Source organism: Pristiophorus japonicus, chromosome 3 (genome assembly GCF_044704955.1).
Source record: "Pristiophorus japonicus isolate sPriJap1 chromosome 3, sPriJap1.hap1, whole genome shotgun sequence".
NCBI lineage: Eukaryota > Metazoa > Chordata > Chondrichthyes > Pristiophoridae > Pristiophorus > Pristiophorus japonicus.
In genome coordinates this window covers 113,869,798-113,893,651 of record NC_091979.1, presented here as the reverse complement: position 1 = coordinate 113,893,651, position 23,854 = coordinate 113,869,798, and the positions used below count along the sequence as shown (strand labels likewise).

General features: G+C 42.9%; 1 protein-coding gene across 2 annotated transcripts in view; it reads right to left on the bottom strand.

Moving 5' to 3' along the window:
• The window catches only part of LOC139259842 (integrin alpha-6-like), a 110,755-nt gene that overhangs the window by 12,471 nt on the left and 74,430 nt on the right, over positions 1 to 23,854 (bottom strand). For both annotated transcript variants that reach the window (XM_070875718.1, XM_070875719.1), the window contains exons 9-19: positions 16,771 to 16,898; positions 14,016 to 14,111; positions 11,690 to 11,751; positions 11,440 to 11,606; positions 4,072 to 4,212; positions 2,361 to 2,479; positions 1,818 to 2,007; positions 1,200 to 1,280; positions 949 to 1,028; positions 298 to 372; positions 69 to 171 (exon numbers count right to left, since the gene is read on the bottom strand). In XM_070875718.1, the coding sequence (XP_070731819.1) occupies positions 69 to 171; positions 298 to 372; positions 949 to 1,028; positions 1,200 to 1,280; positions 1,818 to 2,007; positions 2,361 to 2,479; positions 4,072 to 4,212; positions 11,440 to 11,606; positions 11,690 to 11,751; positions 14,016 to 14,111; positions 16,771 to 16,898 (1,242 nt within the window). The remainder of the gene's footprint in view (positions 1 to 68; positions 172 to 297; positions 373 to 948; positions 1,029 to 1,199; positions 1,281 to 1,817; positions 2,008 to 2,360; positions 2,480 to 4,071; positions 4,213 to 11,439; positions 11,607 to 11,689; positions 11,752 to 14,015; positions 14,112 to 16,770; positions 16,899 to 23,854) is intronic.

The window sequence follows — 23,854 nt, the reverse complement described above, 5'->3', positions numbered from 1 at the left end:
TGGAATTGCTTGAAATAGGAAGCCAAGTTCAATTATATTTTTTAAATAAAAGATGTTGCCACACTTACCCTGAACTCATACTGAATCAAACTTCCCACATCCTCTTCAGTCTTCATAGCACTCTCACCTACCTTTGAACCACCAAAATACACCTGAGATGGTTTTGCAGCACTGTTCAAACAGAATGACCATTACTTATGTTTCCATTTTTCTAATATTTCTTTCCCTCTACCCACCACACACAAATACAATATTTAGAATATATCCACATCAAAACCACTAGCAAATTTTACTTACCCAACTATAGACAAAAGCAGTTCAATCACCACTTGAGCAGTAGCAATAGATGACCGATTAACCTGTTCACTGGTCCTATAAATGGAAATTAAAGCCTCAATCACAAAATAACAGATTAATCAAAATGGTTCCCTGACAGCTCAGCTGGTCAAGGCAGTAAGTAGCTAAGCCAGACAGATCAGGAAGATCACAAGTTCAGTTTTGAGATAGTTGATGTTAGCTAGAGCTAATAGGCCATAGCATTTGATCTTTGTAACCACTGTTAGGGAGAAAAAAAAAAGATCAGCCATAGTTCCTACTCCTGATCACTATCCAGTACTCACTATTAGAAGCACATATATGTGGCCATGAGGTAAGAGCATGGAGTAATGAGCAACTCAGGGAATTAATGTCGGTTCCTCTTTAAGCTAAATGTGCTGGAAGTAACAGCTACCACTTCAGTTACAGTGGCACTGCTTATTTTACTAATTTGTTAACAGAGGTTATCTTGTGGATAAAATGCTTTCTATTTCTAGATACAAATGCTCAGAATATGGAATTGTGTTTTGGTAGATCTTTGGAAATAAAAGTCCTGATCTTATTGCATCTTCAATGGATGTAATTTTTAATCTATATTTATATAAATAAAGTAGAAATGTTAAGTTGGCTTACGTTTCCAGCTGTAAATTGATACTAAGGTTTCTGGTATCCAATGTAATTCCAGCAGTACTCATGATCAAGTGGAAAGTAACCTAGAAACCAAAATATTAGATTTATACTCGGCACACATCAGAGCCATGTACAAATTATACTTGCTCAACTCAGGAAACAGACAAATATTAATTGTTAGATTTTACACTGAGAAGCATAAACAAGTGAAATATACATATTAGAATAACACATTGAAATAGAGAATAGCTTACCTCTGATCCTCTCTTTAAGGGATTTCCCAGTTCACATTCTACTTGAGACCCATTCTGATTTGCTGTACACAACATTTTGTCCTAGTTTAAAAAGAGCACAACATACATCAAGGTAAAATATCTGTGTTTGTGGCATTAAATAATCAATCAAAGAAAATGTTAACAAAAGTCGGCGCCAAATAAAATTAAGCAATCAGCTCCCCTAATGGGTTATTGGGTGCTGTTCTGTGTAGCACTAACTGGTCTAGACTAGAATGTCCTAGGTCCAATTCCAAGTCTGTGATGAGCTAGCTGCTTTCACTTGGAGCGTAACAATATGCTGGGATCTTTTTGGAGCAGCAGGCTGGAGGGAGGGAATGTCATAATTCCCACTGATTGCTATCAAACATCCCTTGCTCAGAATTACATCCATGTGGATATTAGATAAGGACAATACTGAACTCCTACAATGCTAAGTTGAATAACCTATGTACACTTGCTGTCTAGCTCACACGTGCTAACTTGGATACGGCAATGTAGGACAACTGGTATCCATGCAACCACTTATCAACAAGAGTCAGCACCTTTAGGACAGGAATGGAACAAAAAAAGATCAGGAAAAAAAATGTAAGCACTTACCTGATTTAGTGTCAAGACTCGATACGCAGAGTAGGTCAAAGTGTCTGGAAAAGTTGCAATCAGGCGAGCTTCATGTGCATCATCCCCGTTTTTTTCTGGCCTTTCTGGGTCTGACTCCTTATTAGTAACAGTTATTTCCAGTACTATGTCCTTCTGGTCACTTAATTTAAATACTGGAAATCTATTCTCCCTAAAGAAACAGAACAGCACAAATAATTTACCGAATTGATAACTTCAACCAATGAACAAAGTAAAAGCTTCTCAGTTATGCATGTCTAAGGGAACACTTTTCTGGAATGCCTATGTTAAGCATAACTTTTTTTTCATTAGTTCTTGTAAAACTTTTTTTTTTAAATGAGCTTCAATTTACTTGATTGGACTATCATATTTGAACTATTTCTGAGCTCACACAGGTGCTGAAGGGGAAAGGGTTCCTATCCTACAACTACATAATTCTAGATCTAACCAAATAGGTCTACAGTGCTACTCCATGCTTAACGTTGATTGAAAAAACAACAATAGGTCAAATAAAAACAGACTTACACAGGTAAAGGAACAAACTTATCCTGCTGGTTTTCAACCCTGGAGCCAAATTGGTATTTTAATTCAAGGTTACTCTGACAAATGTGGTCATCCCCACAACCTTCCTTCAAAAATTGGACCTGTATCAAAATATTAATAAAAATTAAAACAAAAGAAAGACTTGGATTTATATTGCGCCTTTCACGACCTCAGGATGTTCCAAAGCACTTTACAGCCAATGAAGTACTTTTTGAAGTGTAGTCACTGTTGTAATGTAGGAAACGCAGCAGCCAATTTGTGCACATGAAGCTCCCACAAACAGCAATGTGATAATGACCAGATAATTTGTTTTTGTGATGTTGATTGAGGGATTAAATATTGGCCAAGACAATCCGTGACAATATTATCCAGTAACATTTGCATGAAACAAGCCTAATGAAGCTACATGGTGAGCACCCAGAGACCTCAGCCTTGTCCATGGTTGATTAAATTAAATATCGGGAAGACCGAAGCCATTGCCTTTGGTCCCCACCACAAACTGTGTTCCCTAACCACTGACTCCATCCCTTTCCCGAGCATCTATCTGAGGTTAACCCAGACTGTTCACAACCCAAGCGTTATATTTGACCCTGAAATGAGCTTCCGGCCACATATCCACAGCATAACTAAAACCACCTATTTCTGCCTCGGTAACATTGCCCATCATCCTTGCCTTAGCTCATCTGCTGCTGAAACCCCCATCCATGTCTTTGTTACCTCTAAACTTGACTACTCCAACGTACTCCTGGCACATTCTACACTACGTAAACTTGAGGTCATCCAAAACTCGGCAGCCCATGTCCTAACTATCACCAAGTCCTGATCACCCATCACATCTGTGCTCGCTGACCTACATTGGCTCCTGGTTAAGTAATGCCTCGATTTCAAAATTCTCATCCTTGTTTACAAATCCCTCCATGACCTTAACCCTCCCTATCTCTGTAATCTCTTTAAGCCTCACAACCCCACGAGATGTCTGCGCTCCTCAAATTCTGCCCTGTTGAGCATTCCTGATTATAACTGCTTAACCATCGGTGCCCGTGCCTTCAGCTGCTTGGGCCCTAAGCTCTGGAACTCCCTCCCTAAACCTCTCCGCCTCTCTTTCCTCCTTTAAGATCCTCCTTAAAACCTACCTCTTTAACCAAGCTTTTGGTCATCTGCCATAATTTCTTCTTATGTGGCTCGGTGTCAAATGTATCTGTTTTATCTTATACCACTGCTGTAAAGCGCCTTGGGATGTTAAAGACGCTATATAAATAACATTTTTTGTTGTTGTTGATTGGGAAGCTGAATCTAATGGAGTTCAAATGTGAACATTTCTTGCAGCCAAGACAAAATGAATATACAGGAATACCAAAGTATTTTGCCTGTGGAACTGGCATTTTCAGTTCAAATTATGGGGAGTATCACACCTGTCGAATTGTTGTATGTAAATTTGATTTGCTACACACTTGCTATTAAGAATAAAATTCAACTGAGGAATATACCATCAATGCTTTGTAAGATATATTTTTGTTTAGAATATGGAAAGATTCACACAGAAGACAATACTTTTTGATTGCTTCTTAAGACTGCTGGTTACACAGGCAAAATAAGATTGAATTGTGATTCCAGTTCACAGTGCTGAGTACATTGAAGGAAACAACAAATCCTTCTGCTTTATAAACGAGATAAAAACAAATCGAACCCTAACCTCTGTACGCTGAGGCTCACTTTCACGGAGAACAGGAAGCAAGTCGATTAAGTTAGGATGCTGCCTTTTCTTGCGCCGAGACTGTTTGATCTCGACTCCAACCGATACCAGAATAGGACGCAGCTTATCTTTGAAACTGTCCTGAAAATACAAAATAAAATGGATTAATTTAGATTTGGATCCTTATCGCCACCTTTCTAGAATTTCATAGTCTAGTGCTGATAAGGTACACAGATTGACTGACCACTGTCGTACATGTGGAAACAGTTAGCTGGTTATGATATATGTGGGAGCGTAAGCCCACATTTCTGAAATGCTTTGCTTCAGTCGCGGTCTGGAGATATCGAAAGGGTTAAAAGTTGGACGATTCAAGATCGGATTAAAACAGGCTGTTATATGATAGGATGCCATTTAGCCATTGAAATCTATATGTTGAGTATTTGAGTGTACCTTGTTACTATGCGAATAATAATCTAATGACATTGTCTGTATGTTAAACGATCTGGTTTGTGTATAGTAATTCAGAAAACAGTAAGCCGTGATTTCAGGACAATGCCATTTGAGTCTACATCCTCTGCATGTTAATTGTCTGTATGTACTATGCAAGGAAACAAGAGTTCAAAGGCTTTTTTGGTATAAAGATGAGATTGACACACAGACATGAGACACTAGACACTGGAATCTCAGAAAGTGTGTGTCACAAGCAGCCATGGAAATTGGAAGAGCTGCCTTTGTGAAGTGTCTCAGTAACTTTCATTATTGGTTTGTATAGTATGTCTGAATAAAAGACCTGATCCTGCCTTTACTACAATTGAGTGTGTGTGTAATTCAATGTTTAAAGCAACAAAGTGAAAAGAGCAAGAAAGCTGTACAACAATATACACCACAATGTGCCAATCAACCTGCAGACAGTTTATATCTTATATTTTGAAGACTGGTACAAGGATCATAACCTGCCATTATGTGACTGAGTATTCAAAACTCTACAGGGATGTATAAAGTGAAGGAACATCAAATGGCTAAAATGTAGACTCGAGAGACTTATGCCCCAACAGCACAAATACGAGAACTCCATGAGTTTAAGAAAGGGGCATCAGATGAATGACTGTTGCTCAATGAGGAGAAGTAAGTGGAGGTGGCATGAGAGAAAGAACTGTTTTAATGCAGCCCAGCACTGAAAGGTCCTATAAGGCAGCATTCTCTCAAGGAGTCTATGGTCCAGCCAGGAATCTCAGAAGATTGAAGAACTGCTGAAGAGTGAGCAAGCACTGGGAGTCACTGTGTTGTCAGACATGGCTTCAACTGTTGCATCATTTCTGATTCAGAGGTTATAAGTCACAACCAATAAGTCATGCCAATACGTCACACACTGAATAGTAACCTGTCACCATAGTTACTCCTCCCACTCGGGGTATTTCAACACACTCAGGTTAAGGACTGGAACAAACACGTTATGTTGTCACCCAGCAAAAGCATAGGACTTGGAGCACATATTCACCGTTAACAGCTCTAAATAAAAATAGTTCTTTTATTTATCCTTTTCTGAACAGTGTCTGTAAGGTAGGGAGCAGTTCTGGGATGGACCTCAAAGACTGAAGGTCAGCATGAGTGGAGGAAATATGTGGTATGTTTGTTGAACTGTACATGTATGGGAGTTCATGGAGAAAACCAAAAGTTGACCAATAACAGGAAGTGTGCAATACTGTAAGTAGTTGTCCACCTCCCTGCCAGGGCATCATCTTCATTGCCCTCCTCCATCTCTATTGCATGTTCACTCCTTTTTGCATCGCAGAATTGTGCAACGGGAAGCAGACAGTAAATATTTTTGAGACTTTGGCTGAACTGCAGAGCAGCACCCTGCAAGAATGACCTAAGCATCAGAATTGTTGTTTCAGCTTCCAACTGTACGTTCCCCGGATGGTGGCACGGGCCTCAATACTTCTGTGTGAAGATTTCGGATTGAGGTCTTCAGCCATCTGTTCATTCTCTTAGGACCATTAAAAATTGAAGGCATTCTGGCCTGTTGCAAAAGGGTGGTTGCTACCTGGGTAATGGGCATCAACATACAGGATCATATATGAAAGCACTATGTCTGGAATGGTATCCCTTCCAGTTGTTTCATGCTTTTGTTGATGCCTGAAGTTCTGCTGGCAACATGGGTTCCATCTATAATGTCCTGGACACTCCGAGGCAATAAAAATTCTGTGCCTTCGCCAATTGTTTTCTCCATTCCTTGGCCTTTATTGCAAAGGGGGTGGAGTATAAAAGCAGGGAAGTCTTGCTACAGCTATACAAGGTTTTGGTGAGGCCACACCTGGAATACTGCGTGCAGTTTTGGTTTCCATATTTACGAAAGGATATACTTGCCTGCCTTGGAGGCAGTTCAGAGAAGGTTCACAAGGTTGATTCCAGAGATGAGGGGGTTGACTTATGAGGAAAGGTTGAGTAGGTTGGGCCTCTACTCATTGGAATTCAGAAGAATGAGAGGTGATCTAATCAAAATGTATAAGATTATGAGGGGGGTTGACAAGGTGGATGCAGAGAGGATGTTTCCACTGATTGGGGAGACTAGAACTAGAGGGCATAATCTTAGAATAAGAGGCCGCCCATTTAAAACTGAGACGAGGAGAAATTTCTTCTCTCAGAGGGTTGTAAATCTGTGGAATTCACTGCCACAGAGAGCTGTGGAAGCTGGGACATTGAATAAATTTAAGACAGAAATAGATAGTTTCTTAAACGATAAGGGAATAAGGGGTTATGGAGAGCGGGCAGGGAAATGGACCTGAGTCCATGATCGGATCAGCCATGATCGTATTAAATGGCGGAGCAGGCTCGAGGGGCTGTATGGCTTTCTCCTGCTCCTATTTCTTATGTTCTTATGTTCCACTGGAAAAGTGATAATGGTGTTTTCCACTGGCAAGCATGGCATCAGCTACTGTGTCATACAGGAATGATCAGTAGACTGGCCCTGCAGTGATCTGGAAGGATCTTGTTTAGTAGTTTAATGCCACAGTGACCTTCAAAGCTATAGCAGGAGCCGTGCTTGCCCTTGACGTTGCCTTTAAGTCAGCCTGCATCAGATGGTAGGTCTCGGTCACAGCTCCTACAGTGGAGTGAGGTAGGTTTCCTCTGACATACTCACGTACGCATTTTGTGAAAACACAGGTCTTTGGATATTGCCTGGAGTGACCATGCTGTCTTAGGTGTTGACCGAGCAGAAGAATTGTGCCCTTATGAATTGATCCTCTTCATGCAATTCATACAGCACAATGGAACAGCCAAAGGGATTCCCACCCTCCCAACTTTGTTAGCTGCAACTCATGCTGTAGCAGTAATTATCCAAACTCCAGAAATGTCCACCATCAAGAGTGGCTCAGTACTACCATCATGACTGTCAAGATTATAGCCTGGATGATCCTACTGTACCTCCTCCAGTGGACCCTACCATCATAGATGCCAGTGTCCAGCCAATTTAGTTCACTCCATGTGAGATTAAAAATCAACTGAACGCATTGGACACAAGAAAGGCTATGGGACCTGACAACATCTCAGCTGTAATGCTAAAGACCTGTGCACCAATATTAGGAACGTCCTTAAACAAGCTGTTCCAGTACAACTAGGACACTGGTATCTACGCAACAATGTGGAAAATTGCCCAGGTATGTTCTATCCACAAAAAGAATAAATCTAACTTGGCATATTGCCACCATTTCAGCTTCCTCACAATCATCAGTAAAAAGTGATGGAGGGAGTCATCTATAGTGCCATCACTGATGCAAGAGCCACTCAACCTCCAGCCTCACCACAACTTTGAACTAGACATGGATGCAAGAATTGAATGCAGTTGCTTCATTAATGACCTTCCCCCCATTATAAGGTCAACTGTAGGCCTGTTTGCTGATGATTCTAGTGTTCAGCTCTATTCACAACTCCTCAGATAAAGAAGCTGCCTATGCCAGCCTACAGCATGACAGGTACAATATTCAAGCTTTGGCTTGGCAGGTAACATTCACACCACATCGGTGCCAGGTAATGATCATCTCGAACAAGAGAAAGCCCAGTCATCTTCTAACAACGTACAAAAGTACCATCATCGCTAAGTCCCCCACCATCAACATCCGGCGGGGGGGGGGGGAATGGGGGAGCGAGCAATCACTGGCCAAAAGCTTAAATGGACAAGTCATTTAAATACTGTGGCTATGGAGAGAAGGGCAGAGGCTGGGTACTCTGATGCTCTGACAGGTAGCTCACCACCTGACCCCTCAAAGCCTCTCCACCACCTACAACACCTAAGGCTAGTGTGTGATGGAATATTTACTGCTCACCGGATGAGTGAAACCGAAACAACACCCGAAGCTCGATACCATTCAGGACAGCTAACGTTGCTCAAACAGCCCCTGTGCCACTGGACTCAGTATTAACCCCCTCCATCACTATAGATGCAGTATGTACTAATTACAAAATGCACTGCAGCAACTCACCAAGGTTAAGAACGTAAGAACATAAGAAATAGGAACAGGAGTAGGGCATATGACCCCTTGAGCCTGCTCCGCCATTCAATAAGATCATCGCTGATCTGATCATGGACTCAGGTCTACTTCCTCGCCTGCTCCCCATAACCCCTTATCGTTTAAAAAACTGTCTATTTCTGTCTTAAATTTATTCAATGTCCCAGCTTCACAGCTCTCTGAGGCAGCGAATTCCACAGATTTACAATCCTCAGAGAAGAAATTTCTTCTCATCTTTGTTTTAAATGGGCGGCCCCTTATTCTAAGATCATGCCCTCTAGGTCTAGTCTCCCCCAACAGTGGAAACATCCTCTCTGCATCCACCTTGTCAAGCCCCCTCATAATCTTATTATGTTTCATAGAAAACATAGAAAATAGGTGCAGGAGTAGGCCATTCGGCCCTTCGAGCCTGATAAGATCACCTTTCATTCTTCTGAACTCCAATGAGTAGAGGCCCAATCTACTCATAAGTCAACCCCCTCATCCCCAGAATCAACCTTGTGAACCTTCTCTGAACTCCAAGGCAAGTATATCCTTTCGTAAATATGGAAACCAAAACTGCACGCAGTATTCCAGGTGTGGCCTCACCAAAACCTTGTATAGCTGTAGCAAGACTTCCCTGCTTTTATACTCCATCCCCTTTGCAATAAAGACCAAGATACCATTGGCCTTCCTGATCACTTGCTGTACCTGCATACTATCCTTTTGTGTTTCATGCACAAGTACCCCCAGGTCCCACTGTACTGCGGTACTTTGCAATCTTTCTCCATTTAAATAATAACTTGCTCTTTTATTTTTTTTCTGCCAAAGTACATGATCTCACATGATCTTTCCAACATTATGCTCCATCTGCCAAATTTGTGCCCACTCACTTAGCCTGTCTATGTCCTTTTGCAGATTTTTTGTGTCCTCCTCACACGTTGCTTTTCCTCCCATCTTTGTATCATCAACCAACGTGGCTGCGTTACACTCAGTCTCTTCTTCCAAGTAGTTAATATAGATTGTAAATAGTTGGGGTCCCAGCACTGATCCCTGCGGCACCCCACTAGTTACTGGTTGCCAGAGAATGAACCATTTATCCCGACTCTCTGTTTTCTGTTAGTTAGCCAATCCTCTATCCATGCTAATTTATTACCCCCAACCCCGTGAACTTTTATCTTGTGCAGTAACCTTTTATGTGGCACCTTGTCAAATACCTTCTGGAAGTCCAAATACACCACATCCTCTGGTTCCCCTTTATTCACCCTGTTTGTTATATCCTCAAAGAACTCCATTAAATTGGTCAAACATGACTTCCCCTTCACAAATCCATGCTGACTCTGTCTGACCGAATTTTGCTTATCCAAATGTCCTGCTACTGCTTCTTTAATAATGGACTCCAACATTTTCCCAACCACAGATGTTAGACTAACTGGTCTATAGTTTCCTGTTTTTTGTCTGCCTCCTTTTTTAAATAGGGGCGTTACATTTGCAGTTTTCCAATCTGCTGGGACCTCCCCAGAATCCAGGGAATTTTGGTAAATTACAACCAATGAGTCCACAATCCCTGCCGCTACTTCTCTTAAGACCCTAGGATGCAAGCCATCAGGTCCACGGGATTTATCTGCCTTTAGTCCCATTATCTTACTGAGTACCTCCTCCTTAGTGATTGTGATTGTGATTCCTCCCCCCTATAGCCCCTCGACTATCCACTGTTGGAATATTGTTAGTGTCCTCTACCATAAAGACTGATGCAAAATATTTGTTCAGAGTTATTACAGCAATTCTCTCCACATGACCTCGACCACTGAGAATGACTAAGGCAGAATATCGTGGGAACATCACCTCCAAGTCAGGCGCCATTCTGACTTGGAGATGCATCACCGTTCCTTCATCGTCGCTCGGTCAATATCCTGGAATCCTCTTCCCAACACCATTATGACAGCACCATCACCACCTGTACTGCAGAGGTTCAAGGTTAAGGCTCAACACCACATCGTCGGGGCAACTAGGGATGGGCAATAAATATCACCCACATCCCAGGAACAAATTTTCAAGAAACTTGCTTTAAAAGGCACTGCAAGGGCAGTTTCCTGGTTATGGGCCAGCTTTATAAAGATGAGCTGCGTGCAGCAATGGAGTCTCGTTCAAAGATGTAAAATTAAGTTTGGGATCTCACTTCCCTAAAAATTTCATATTGAGGTTCCTGCATGCCTGTAGCACATCCTCTGATTCTCTCAAAACATGTATGGGAATATTCGGCTCACTGTGAATCAATTGGACGAGGTCACAAGTTCCAATTGTATGACCAACGCCCACCACCAGCAAGGATCCACATTGCCAGCAGAGCCTTGGTAAATCAAGGCCCTCAAGCATCAAATACACACAGATCAAGTATAGCATAGGCCAGAGAGCGAATAATGCTCCCTCTGTTTTCCCAACACCATCACCGAACCTCAGAAGAGGACCCACTATTGCACCAGTGCTGGTTTTTCTCAATTTCCTATACCAGCCACCCTCGAAGTCAGACTGCCCATTTGAGTAGTTTGGATCAATAGACGCAGATGCATTCAAGACTGAGTTAACACTACAGAAATACAATTCAGATAGATCCTTTACAGCTGAAAGCCGGGTCACAGAAATGAAAAGGCAGTGTATTTGTTCAGTGCATCACAGAGCCTCCAGTATTTGTGGTCTTTCATTCATTAACTGAAGATCTAACAAATATACTGGATGAAAAGCTTACTTTGAATGTGCTGCAGTTCATTTCTAGGATGGTTTAACACATTTAAGGTGTATGTTAAGGTTATTATAATATGGCTGTAGCCCAGTCACTAATATAAAAAGATTGACTAAAAATGTAATGTTAAAAAGTTCTCACGTGTAGCTTCAGTATCCCGATGATACACTTCTCTTTGTTTTGCATGTCTAATACGATATTGCCAGAGAGCTGATAATCATGATCAAGGGTTTGATTAATAAATGAAACTCTTGATTGCAGACCCATTTTTTTTCTTTCAGTGTCAGCTTCAAGCAGGTAGCCTACAGCTAAATAGGGAAACAGTCATATTAATAACAAGAACTAAAAATAAAAATACAAAAAAGGTGTGGAAGATTTTTCTTTCACTTACTTATCCTGGGATTGAAATCACTGGGATGAGCGGTGTACTGAAAGCATGCCGTGACAGTCACACTGCAAAGAAAAACATATTATATAGGAAACAAAGAAACCGAGAATAATGCATCAGTAAATTACTACTGGAATGGGGAGTTAAAGACAACACATCAACACATTAGAAAACAATCTAGATTCTGGAGTCACAGTATGGATCTAACTTCATATTTGGCAAATGGGGAATATATGGGATGAAAGAAGTGCCTTTTTTAGACTTTTATTTAGACTGGTAGAACAAATATTCAATTTCTACCCATTTTCCAAATATGAATCTATCCATAAAAACTTTGCGAGAGCGTGCCTGTAACATAGTAATATTGCAGTTAGCCTTGAACATCCAGCTTTACTGATTACTCCATGCTAACCACACAACATCAGAGAACATTCAGATCCTCAGCAGAGCATACAAAACAGCCATTTTTTTTAAAATTTAATTATTTTTTTCAGTTTTTCCCCCAAGTTTAATTGATCTCTTCCAATTGCTCAGTCCCAATCCACACAATCTCTGCTCTGCCCGGCTTGAATCTTGATTTGAAGCATGGCTGCATCTCGAAGTATTGATCTGCTGAGCTTCTATGTCTGTTCCAGTCTTTCTGGCCTACCAAACTGGATCCCGATCCAGCCTCTCTGCTTAATCCATCCCCAACTCTATAACTGTTGCTAGCCAATCTCCCTACTATCACACTCTGTCTGACAGTTTCCAGTCTGATTTTCATTTTTTCTCCTCATTTGGTATTCACAATCTTTCAAGTACCAGGGAGTGTGACACTTGGTAACATTTCAGTTTCCATTGTGTGTCTTCCTTGATTTGACAGGTGAAATCAACAATCAAGTCATGAAGGACCTACGACAGAAATTCATGCACGTCCTTGAGTTTAGTGAAGTGGATTGCAAAAGGTAAGGGCTAATCTCTTTTCAGTTACCAAAGTACAAATATGCTGAAAAAAACTTATTAAAAAAAACGTGACATTGAGTATGTTGTAATGGATGGAAGATCTGTCTTCTTTCAAATATATTTTAAAATATTTTCTCAGTATATTTTGGGAGTTGGTCAGTTTGTCGCCACTTTAATTTGATTAAAGGGAAGCAACCTGCTTGTATATAAAATAAATATTATCTGTCTCACAAGCCTGTGTAACTTCAGAAACAGATGAATCACCTCTAAAGGATCCTGTAATGCAAGGTTCACTCAAATGTTAGAAACAGTAAATATTGGTCACCAGGCCATACATTTCAGTCCATGACCTTTGCAACTATACTATCAAGGGGTCCTGCAAGCAAGACTCTCACAGTCTAGCTATACCTGAAGGATTGTGATTTATTGGTTGATATCTTGTCATGCAGTGACACCTACTTGTGATAGGCAGGTGTGGAAGCAGCCTTTTGATCTTTCTTTGTCTCAGTTCAAACTTCAAAGTATATAACTTGCCTATAATCAAGCAGCTTCAGCTATCACTCTGGGAACGCTCTAGAAACTAGAAACTGGTTGATGCCGTGTCCGTTTTACAGGTGTAAACTGGGCACCAAAGCATCCAATATGGCGGATGGCGTGCGTGTGCACATTCCTCATTGAAATTAGCCGACTGCCATATTGGTAAAGGCAAGAAAAGATATTAAACAGAGATTCCATACATCCTGCATCTGCCAGGCACCACCTGCAGCCTGAAAGCCATCTGTGGACAGCCAATCTGTAGCCACTCCCCACCCCCCCACCCCCCCACCCCGCCACCCCTCCCCCTCCTCCTCCCCCCGCGACTAGCTGCTGCTCCTCACCTCGATTCTGTACCACCCCAGTGTATTACACAACAGTGCGCAACACGAGGGGAGTTCAGAAGAATGAGAGGGGATCTCATAGAAACGTTTAAAATTCTGATGGGTTCAGACAGGTTAGATGCAGGAAGAATGTTCCCAATGTTGGGGAAGTCCAGAACCAGGGGTCACAGTCTAAGGATAAGGGGTAAGCCATAAAGGACCCAGATGAGGAGAAACTTCTTCACCCAGAGAGTGGTGAACCTGTGGAATTCTCTACCACAGAAAGTTGTTAAGGCCAATTCACTAAATATATTCAAAAAGGAGTTCGATGTAGTCCTTACTACTAGGGGGATCAAGGGGTATGGCGAGAAAGCAGGAATGGGGTACTGAAGTTGGATGTTCAGCCATGAACTCATTGAATGGCGGTGCAGGCTCGAAGGGCCGAATGGCCTACTCCTGCACCTATTTAAAATAAATAAATAAATAAATAAATGTAGATAAGGTGCTTTTTGTTGTTTTTAATTACTTACCAAAATCCTTGGCGATTCGGGCAATTTTTTTCATTAATATCAATATTCTGGGGTGAAGTAGTGACTGTCTTCATGATTTCTATTACAGGCCGTGACCTAAGTAAGAAGAAAAGAACAAATTAAATGCTGAAGTAAAATCAACAACTTTTATATAAAATGAGATGGAAGTCCTATACAGGCTAAAAGGGCTCAAAAATAAATCACCAGGGATAGATGGTATTTATCCCAGAGTGCTGAGAGAGACTTGGGAGGAGATTTATGAGGCATTGATGATCATTATGATTGAGTCAACAGACACTGGAAAGGTCCTAGTAGATTGGAAACAGGCTAGCATGGTGCCAATATTCAGAAAAGGTGTGACAAAATAAACTCAGACAACTGCAGACCCATTATGCTCACTTCACATCTGTGTAAAATAATGAAATTGATTATCAGGAGTGAACCTGAGGGTTATCTGTACAATAATAATCTAGCAACCAGTCACCAACATGGATTCAAAAGAGGAAGATTCTGCCAGACCAACATCGGTGACTGCTTTGAAAAAGTAACATTCGAAGTGGACTGTGGAAAGCCCTACGATGTAACTCAATTTCCAAAAAGTGTTTGGTAAAGTTCCACATGAAAGGCTATTAGTGAAAATAAAAGCAGTACAGGTTGTACCTCTCCAGTCCTGGTCTGGCATTAGTCCTGGCGTGGACTGCCCCTTTAAGCGGTGTTACAGCGTGCGGGCTGGGGTGGTGCTGCGGGGTATGTGTGCAGCGATTGGCTGGAGCGGCTGTCAGTCAGCAAGTGTGTGCGGCGATTGGCTGGAGCGGCTGTCAGTCAGTGCGGATTCTGCTGGTGCTGGGGACTACGCCCACAGGCTGCAAGCGGGAGCCACAGACACAGAGCGCGCGCGCACAATAGCGCTGTTTGCAGCTCGCTGTCTCTCTCGGGAGTGGAGGCCTCTGACCTGCCCTGGGGTGGGCTGGGGGTCGGTGAGGGAGGCAGGCTCAGATTCTCAGGATCCATCACACACTCCACGTTGCAAGAACCGCTGTGTGTGTGGACCGCCGCGGTCTCGGGGACGGGGTGGATGGGTGGTGTGTGTGTGTGTGTGTCTCTCGGTGCAAGGAGGCTGCCGCTTCCACCAATCAGGCTCTGTTCGTGGCTTACACACGGACTGGCACCGGGAGTAGAATTGTGGGTAAGGGTCGGCGTCTCTCCTTGACTTTATCCTCCACTTTATCTCTGAACTCTAGTTTTTTTTGTGTGTATGTTTGTGGTTTTGTTGAGGTATTGGTGTACATTGAGGTAAGCGGGCCGGGCAAGAAAAGGGAAGGGCAGGCGGCTGACTGAGGTGCCGAAGCTGGGCCTGAGGATTTAAACAAAGAGTGATTCTGGACGACTAAATGCTGCGCAGTAGGCTTCCGGGTCGTTGTCAGCAGCGTTGTCACCAGTTGACCTCCCATGTTTTGGAAAATTCTCTGGTCTGGCATCGGTCAAGGGTGCCGGACCAGAGAGGTCCAACCGGTACTCGTTAGAGACGTTATATCAGAGTACGGGGGAAGTACTGAGCGAGGTGGCCTATGGATCAGTGCTAGAACCACTGCTGTTTCTAATTTATATAAATGACCTGGGTTCAGAAACTCAATGCAAAATAGTCAGATTTGCAGATGATATCAAATTTGGAGGAGCATTGGAAGTGGATGGGGCAGCCCAGGAGTTGCAGAATGAGCAGGATAAAATATGTATGTGAGCAGAACAATGGTAGATGAAATTTTAAAGTACTGCAAAAAGGAAGGAAAAATAAGTGAAATATGAACTCCATGAATGCTGTTGAATTAGCTATGGATGAACCGAAAGTGAACTTAGTAGTCTCAATGCTTAAGATGTCCAACTAATGCAGAACAGCAATCAACTAGGCTCACACAATATTGAACTAAATAGCCAAAACAGTAGACTATGAAAGTCAGAGGAAGTCATGAGCAGACTTAATAATACTCTGGTCAGACTGCACCTCGAGCACTGTCCAATTCTGTTCACTGAGATACAAGAGTTCTGGTGGCAGTACAGACAAGAGCTATGAGGTTGATCTCTAGGGTTGAATTATATCCTCCCATTGATAGGTTAGCTGTGGAGTGGGACTAACTCCCACCCATGAGATTCCGCTGCTAACCCAGTACAATTTCCGACTGGGGCTCTCATTATGTATGCAGGGCAGTTTTGTAGTAATATTGCTCCCAATACATTTATTGCCACAGGGAGAGAGGGAAATTCAGGAGGTATAGTATTTAAAACATTGCAGCCATTTATAGGGACACAGGTGTTCCTGGAGGGCAGAAGACAGCATAAGATACCACTGATCACCAATCAACCATGCTGATGTCTGGCTGTCATGAGGGCTCATACGGTGGATTGTTGTGTAATGAAGGAATCATGTTAGCTTTCTGGGTATCTGGCATTCATGTGCAGGGAAAAGGCAATTGGCATTGCACACCAGCTGAACATGGATAGAATGAAAGTGTTTGATCTCGTGAGTTGTTTTGGGCTGGACAGAAGTTCTACATGCTCCAGGCCCATCTGGAACTGCTAGCAGAGGATCTTCTGGGCAGAGATTTAACATTTCCGGGTCTTGCCCGAATCTCCACCCTGTTAGCCGGCTAGTGTCCAAATTCTGCCCCAGTATACCAGAAGCTGAAGGTTTTTCAAAACCAATATTTTTTTAGAATTGCAGATATTATACTCTTAACAAAGCTACTGCAAAATATCTCACCTGTACATAAAGACTGCATCACTAAGTGATCCAACAGCCAGGTCAGGATAGTGGTTTTCATCTAGATCCAGGTTGCCCGCAAGAGAGTAGCCGAAATGAGTGACAGGAAATTTGTTTCCATCAAGAACCTGGAAGGAAGGAGGAAAGGAACCGAAGAAAGGGACGGAAGGTAAGAAAGAAGAGAAAAGTAAGTACGATTGATTACATTTTACTTTTAAGGTTGTCAACTAATGAAATAAACAATGGGCTCAATTTTCCCCAGTGATTTGCGCCGTTTTTTTGGAGCAGGCTGCTTTTATTGGCCTAAGTTTAAAAAAAACACAGTTTCCCCAATCAATTTGCACCAGCTTTAGTTACGATTTTTTTTTAAGTTCGTTTTTTTTTCAGCTAAAGGTGGCATAACCAGCCACCCGTGCCAATTCTGGCCATTTAGGCAAGTTTGGCCAGCTGAGAGTTACTCCAGTTCTGCTTAGGCCAGCGTATGTGGCCTCTGCAGAAAAACCTTCTGGAGAGTTAAATTGGCGCAGGTACGGAAATCGGCACAGGTAAGTGCAGCAGATGCCCGGCCAGCAGCAGCAGGAAATGTAAGAGAGAGGTGGGGGGGCGGGTAGAGAGTGGGTGAGGGGATGTGGGGAAGCCTTTCGGGTGTAGTTAGGTGCAGTGACTGGGAGAGAGGAGGCCATTCGGCCTAGGATAGGGGCGGGGGATCGGACTGGCAAGCCCTTCGGCTTGGACTAGGAACGGAGGACCGGGACCTGAAAGGCACTCGGGGCCAGGGTCGGGATCGGACTGGCAAGCCCTTCGGCTTGGACTAGGAACGGAGGACTGGGACCTGTAAGGCACTCGGGGCCAGGGTCGGGCGGGGGATCGGACTGGCAAGCCCTTCAGCCAGGGCTGGGAGTGGACCGGCAAGCCCGTCGGCCAGGGCTAGGGGCAAGGGACTGCCAAGGCACTCGGGGCTGCGCGGGACCGGCATGCCCTTCGGCCAGGACTAGGGTGTGGGACTGCCAAGTCACTCGGGGCTGGGGGTGGGGGGGAGCGAGCTGGAGCTGGACCGGCACAGACAAGGGGCTTGGGGCGGGCTAGGCAAGCAGACCTGCAAGCCCTTCGGCCAGGGCTAGGGGCGGGGAGCGGGAGCAGCTTTAATAATTGGAGAGAAGTTGCTGCAATATATTTTAATGTGTTTTTAAGTTGATGCAATATGTTTTAATGTGTTGGGAGCTGGCTGTATGTTTCACTTTGCAGCCTCAGCTCGCATTGTATCCCTGGTTACCGTGGCAACCCAATCTTTTTGGTGCAGATCAAGGCTTCACCCCCAAAACTAAAGGACAGGTTAAGCCATGCCAAAATGAAGAAATCCAACGGGGAAACTTAGAACATTTTTTTTGGCATACTTGAGTGCCATAAAAACGGGCCTAACTCTTGAAGTACGCCAAAAGCAAGCTTTGGGGAAAAGTGAACCCTATATATCTAGAACAGCAATAGCTGGCAAGACTCAAAAAATACCGTGAGCTGGACATCTAAAGCTGAACAGCACTTGGATATAACAGTATCGTCGCAATCCAAATGTGTTAGCAAATGCAACATGTAAACCTTACACTGCAAAAGGATTATCATTCAAACATTCTGCCTTTTTTTGCTGCAAAAGCCGTCTAAACTGTGCATAAATCCAGAAAATAACACAGCAACTAATGTTCCTCATCTGCCATTTCCAAATAGTTTTTAAGTTCAAAATTGAAATTACCAGCAAACTAGCAATATATAGTTATGATTTTTGACAAAAACAAACATTTCAATCTGTATTATGAGAATATAATTTAGCTGTAATATCTAGTATCTATTTGTCATGTTTCTGGGCTGTTACACTAGTTTTTTTTTCAACATCATGAGAGAGGATACAGGGGAGATTTACGAGGATGTTGCCTGGACTGGAGAATTTTAGCTATGAGGAAAGATTGGATAGGCTGGAGTTGTTTTCTTTGGAACAGAGGAGGCTGAGGGGAGACCTAACTGAGGTGTATAAAATTATGAGGGGCCTAGATAGAGTAGATAGGAAAGACCTATTTCCCTTAGCAGGGGGATCAATAATCAGGTGGCATAGATTTAAAGTAATTGGTAGGATGTTTAGAGGAGAGTTGAAAATTTTTTTCATCCAGAGGGTGGTGGGAATCTGGAACTCACTGCCTAAAAGGGTGGTAGAGGCAGAAACCCTCACCACATTTAAAAAGTACTTGGATATGCACCTGAAATGCCATAACCTACAAAGCTACGGACCAAGAGCTGGAAAGTGGGATTAAGCTGGATAGCTCTTTGTTGGCTGGCACGGACACAATGGGCCGAATGGCCTCCTGAGCTGTAAATTTCTATGATTCTATGATCATTAGTCACTCCAGTAAGCAAACCTTGTATCCCTTACCATCAGGAGCATAGCTTTTACTGCCCAGTATCTAGGTAAGCATTAGTGAGACCCAGAGATCATAACAGAATCCTTAATCTGCACACTGCTTACTAAAATGTAACACATGCAGCCACAGGATTCTCCTCTCTTTAAAAATGGACAATATATATTCTTCCCAGACTGAGAGTCAGGTTTTGAACCAAGAATTGGTTTTATTTGCACAAGACAAATGATCAGTAAAAAAATGCAAGTGCAACGTATATTACGCGATGCATAAAATAATAAAGCCGCCACTCACGTACAGCAGATTGGAAAACTGCAAATGTAACGTCCCTATTTAAAAAAGGAGGCAGACAAAAAGCAGGAAACTATAGACCAATTAGCCTAACATCTATGGATGGGAAGATGTTGGAGTCCATTATTAAAGAAGCAATAGCAGGACATTTGGAAAAGCAAAATTCGGTCAGTCAGAGTCGACACGGATTTATGAAAAGGAAGTCATGTTTGACAAACTTGCTAGAATGCTTTGAGGATGTAATGAACAGGGGAACCAGTGGATGTGGTGTATTTGGACTTCCAGAAGGCATTTGACAAGGTGCCACATAAAAGGTTACTGCACAAGATAAAAGTTCACAGGGTTGGGGGTAATATATTAGCACGGATAGAGGATTGGCTAATGAAAAGAAAACAGAGAGTAGGGATAAATGGTTCATTCTCGGGTTGGCAATCAGTAACCAGTGGGGTGCCGCAGGGATCAGTGCTGGGACCCCAACTATTTACAATCTATATTAACGACTTGGAGGAAGGGACTGACTAAGTGTAACATAGCCAAGTTTGCCGATGAAACAAAGATGGGAGGAAAAGCAAATGTGTGAGGACACACAAAATCTGCAAAATGACATAGACAGGCTGAGTGGGCAAAAATTTGACATGGAGTATAATGTTGGAAAGTGTGAGGTCATGCACTTCGGCAGAAAAAAATCAAAGAGCAAGTTATTATTTAAATGGAGAAAGATTGCAGTGTGCTGCAGTACAGTGGGACCTGGGGTACTTGTACATGAAACACAAAAGGATAGTATGCAGGTACAGCAAGTGATCAGGAAGGCCAATGGAATCTTGGCCTTTATTGCAAAGGGGATGGAGTATAAAAACAGGGAAGTCTTGCTACAGTTGTACAGGGTATTGGTGAGGCCACATCTGGAATACTGCATGCAGTTTTGATTTCCATATTTACGAAAGGATATACTTGCTTTGGAGGCAGTTCAGAGAAGGTTCACAAGGTTGATTCCGGAGATGAGGGGGTTGACTTATGAGGAAAGGTTGAGTAGGTTGGGCCTCTACTCATTGGAATTCAGAAGAATGAGGTATAAGATTATGAGGGGACTTGACAAGGTGGATGCAGAGAGGATCTTTCCACTGATAGGGGAGACTAGAACTAGAGGGCATGATCTTAGAATAAGGGGCTGCCCATTTAAAACTGAGATGAGGAGAAATTTCTTCTCTGAGGGTTGTGGATCTGTGGAATTTGCTGCCTCAGAGAGCTGTGGAAGCTGGGAAACTGAATAAATTTAAGACAGAAATAGACAGTTTCTTAAACAATAAGGGAATAAGGGATTATGGAGAGTGGGCAGGGAAGTGGACCCGAGTCCATGATCGGATCAGCCATGATCGTATTAAATGGCGGAGCAGGCTCGAGGGGCCATATTGCCTTCTCCTGCTCCTAGTTCTTATGTTCTTTCCAAATATTCGGGGTAACTTTGACTTTGTTCAATAGTGAACAAAATGGAAATAAAAATCGGGAGATGTAAAATGGGCTGCCAATTTGCTGTATCCACATTAGTACTATCGAACAAAGTTAAAATTATCCCACTGACTTCAAAATACAGACTCACTTTTACCATGTAGAACAGGCTACCATTTGAAATCTGGTGCAACTATTTCTGCTGGTTGGCCTGAAATCTTAAAACACAGGCAGCCCTTAGCTCTTGCAAGACTGAAATTCTCTGTCGACTGACTCGTGACACCTGATATAATTCTGTAATGGCAGACATTTAGAGACCGTATGGATGAATTACAACAATTGTACATTCCTGTCTGGCATAGAAATAAAAAAGGGAAGGTGGCTCAACCGTGGCTATCAAGGGAAATCAGGGATAGTATTAAAGCCAAGGAAGTGGCATACAAATTGGCCAGAAATAGCAGCGAACCTGGGGACTGGGAGAAATTTAGAACTCAGCAGAGGAGGACAAAGGGTTTGATTAGGGCAGGGAAAATGGAGTATGAGAAGAAGCTTGCAGGGAACATTAAGACGGATTGCAAAAGTTTCTATAGATATGTAAAGAGAAAAAGGTTAGTAAAGACAAATGTAGGTCCCCTGCAGTCAGAATCAGGGGAAGTCATAACTGGGAACAAAGAAATGGCGGACCAATTGAACAAGTACTTTGGTTCGGTATTCACGAAGGAGGACACGAACAACCTTCCGGTTATAAAAGGGGTCGGGGGGTCTAGTAAGGAGGAGGAACTGAGGGAAATCCTTATTAGCCGGGAAATTGTGTTGGGGAAATTGATGGGATTGAAGGCCGATAAATCCCCAGGGCCTGATGGACTGCATCCCAGAGTACTTAAGGAGGTGGCCTTGGAAATAGTGGATGCGTTGACAGTCATTTTCCAACATTCCATTGACTCTGGATCAGTTCCTATGGAGTGGAGGGTAGCCAATGTAACCCCACTTTTTAAAAAAGGAGGGAGAGAGAAAACAGGGAATTATAGACCGGTCAGCCTGACATCGGTAGTGGGTAAAATGATGGAATCAATTATTAAGGATGTCATAGCAGTGCATTTGGAAAGAGGTGACATGATAGGTCCAAGTCAGCATGGATTTGTGAAAGGGAAATCATGCTTGACAAATCTTCTGGAATTTTTTGAGGATGTTTCCAGTAGAGTGGATAAGGGAGAACCAGTTGATGTGGTATATTTGGACTTTCAGAAGGCGTTCGACAAGGTCCCACACAAGAGATTGATGTGCAAAGTTAGAGCACATGGGATTGGGGGTAGTGTACTGACATGGATTGAGAACTGGTTGTCAGACAGGAAGCAAAGAGTAGGAGTAAATGGGTACTTTTCAGAATGGCAGGCAGTGACTAGTGGGGTACCGCAAGGTTCTGTGCTGGGGCCCCAGCTGTTTACACTGTACATTAATGATTTAGATGAGGGGATTAAATGTAGTATCTCCAAATTTGCGGATGACACTAAGTTGGGTGGCAGTGTGAGCTGCGAGGAGGATGCTGTGAGGCTGCAGAGCGACTTGGATAGGTTAGGTGAGTGGGCAAATGCATGGCAGATGAAGTATAATGTGGATAAATGTGAGGTTATCCACTTTGGTGGTAAAAACAGAGAGACAGACTATTATCTGAATGGTGACAGATTAGGAAAAGGGGAGGTGCAAAGAGACCTGGGTGTCATGGTACATCAGTCATTGAAGGTTGGCATGCAGGTGCAGCAGGCGGTTAAGAAAGCAAATGGCATGTTGGCCTTCATAGCAAGGGGATTTGAGTACAGGGGCAGGGAGGTGTTACTACAATTGTACAGGGCCTTGGTGAGGCCACACCTGGAGTATTGTGCACAGTTTTGGTCTCCTAACCTGAGGAAGGACATTCTTGCTATTGAGGGAGTGCAGCGAAGGTTCACCAGACTGATTCCCGGGATGGCGGGACTGACCTATCAAGAAAGACTGGATCAACTGGGCTTGTATTCACTGGAGTTCAGAAGAATGAGAGGGGACCTCATAGAAACATATAAAATTCTGACGGGGTTAGACAGGTTAGATGCAGGAAGAATGTTCCCAATGTTGGGGAAGTCCAGAACCAGGGGTCACAGTCTAAGGATAAGGGGTAAGCCATTTAGGACCGAGATGCGGAGGAACTTCTTCACCCAGAGAGTGGTGAACCTGTGGAATTCTCTACCACAGAAAGTTGTTGAGGCCAATTCACTAAATATATTCAAAAAGGAGTTAGATGAGGTCCTTACTGCTAGGGGGATCAAGGGGTATGGTGAGAAAGCAGGAATGGGGTACTGAAGTTGAATGTTCAGCCATGAACTCATTGAATGGCGGTGCAGGCTAGAAGGGCCGAATGGCCTACTCCTGCACCTATTTTCTATGTTTCTATGTTTCTATGTTTCTATGTTACTTCTGACCACCGAGCGGTGTCTGTTAAAAAGGGCTAAAGTCAGTAAATGAGCCTGTCCCCTTCTTAAAGCTCTCAAATACAGGTGATAAAACAAATCCACTATCCCAGGCTGGTATTTGGGCCTTTGTTCTGCATCAAGATGACATGGGACCACCTTATAGTTGAAACAAAGGGTGGTCAACAGTTACATCTCTCATAATTACATCAGATTAAACAGCTACTCGCCCATAATCAAAGAGATAAACAATCTTTGACAATGGCAAATATGCTTATGATGCTCTGGTCAATTAGAAGTTAACAGCTCAGATAACCCATCATGTTAGTTGTAGAAACTTGCACATTATAGAGTTCTTGCAGCCAAACTGTCTGTTCTTAGCTGATGGCTTTGCTGTTGAAAAATGCTTTGTGTGACCTTGTATTTTGTATTGTTAGAAATAGCATGTGAAAAAGAAAGAAAAAAAGACTTGCATTTATATAGTGCCTTTCACGACCACCGGAT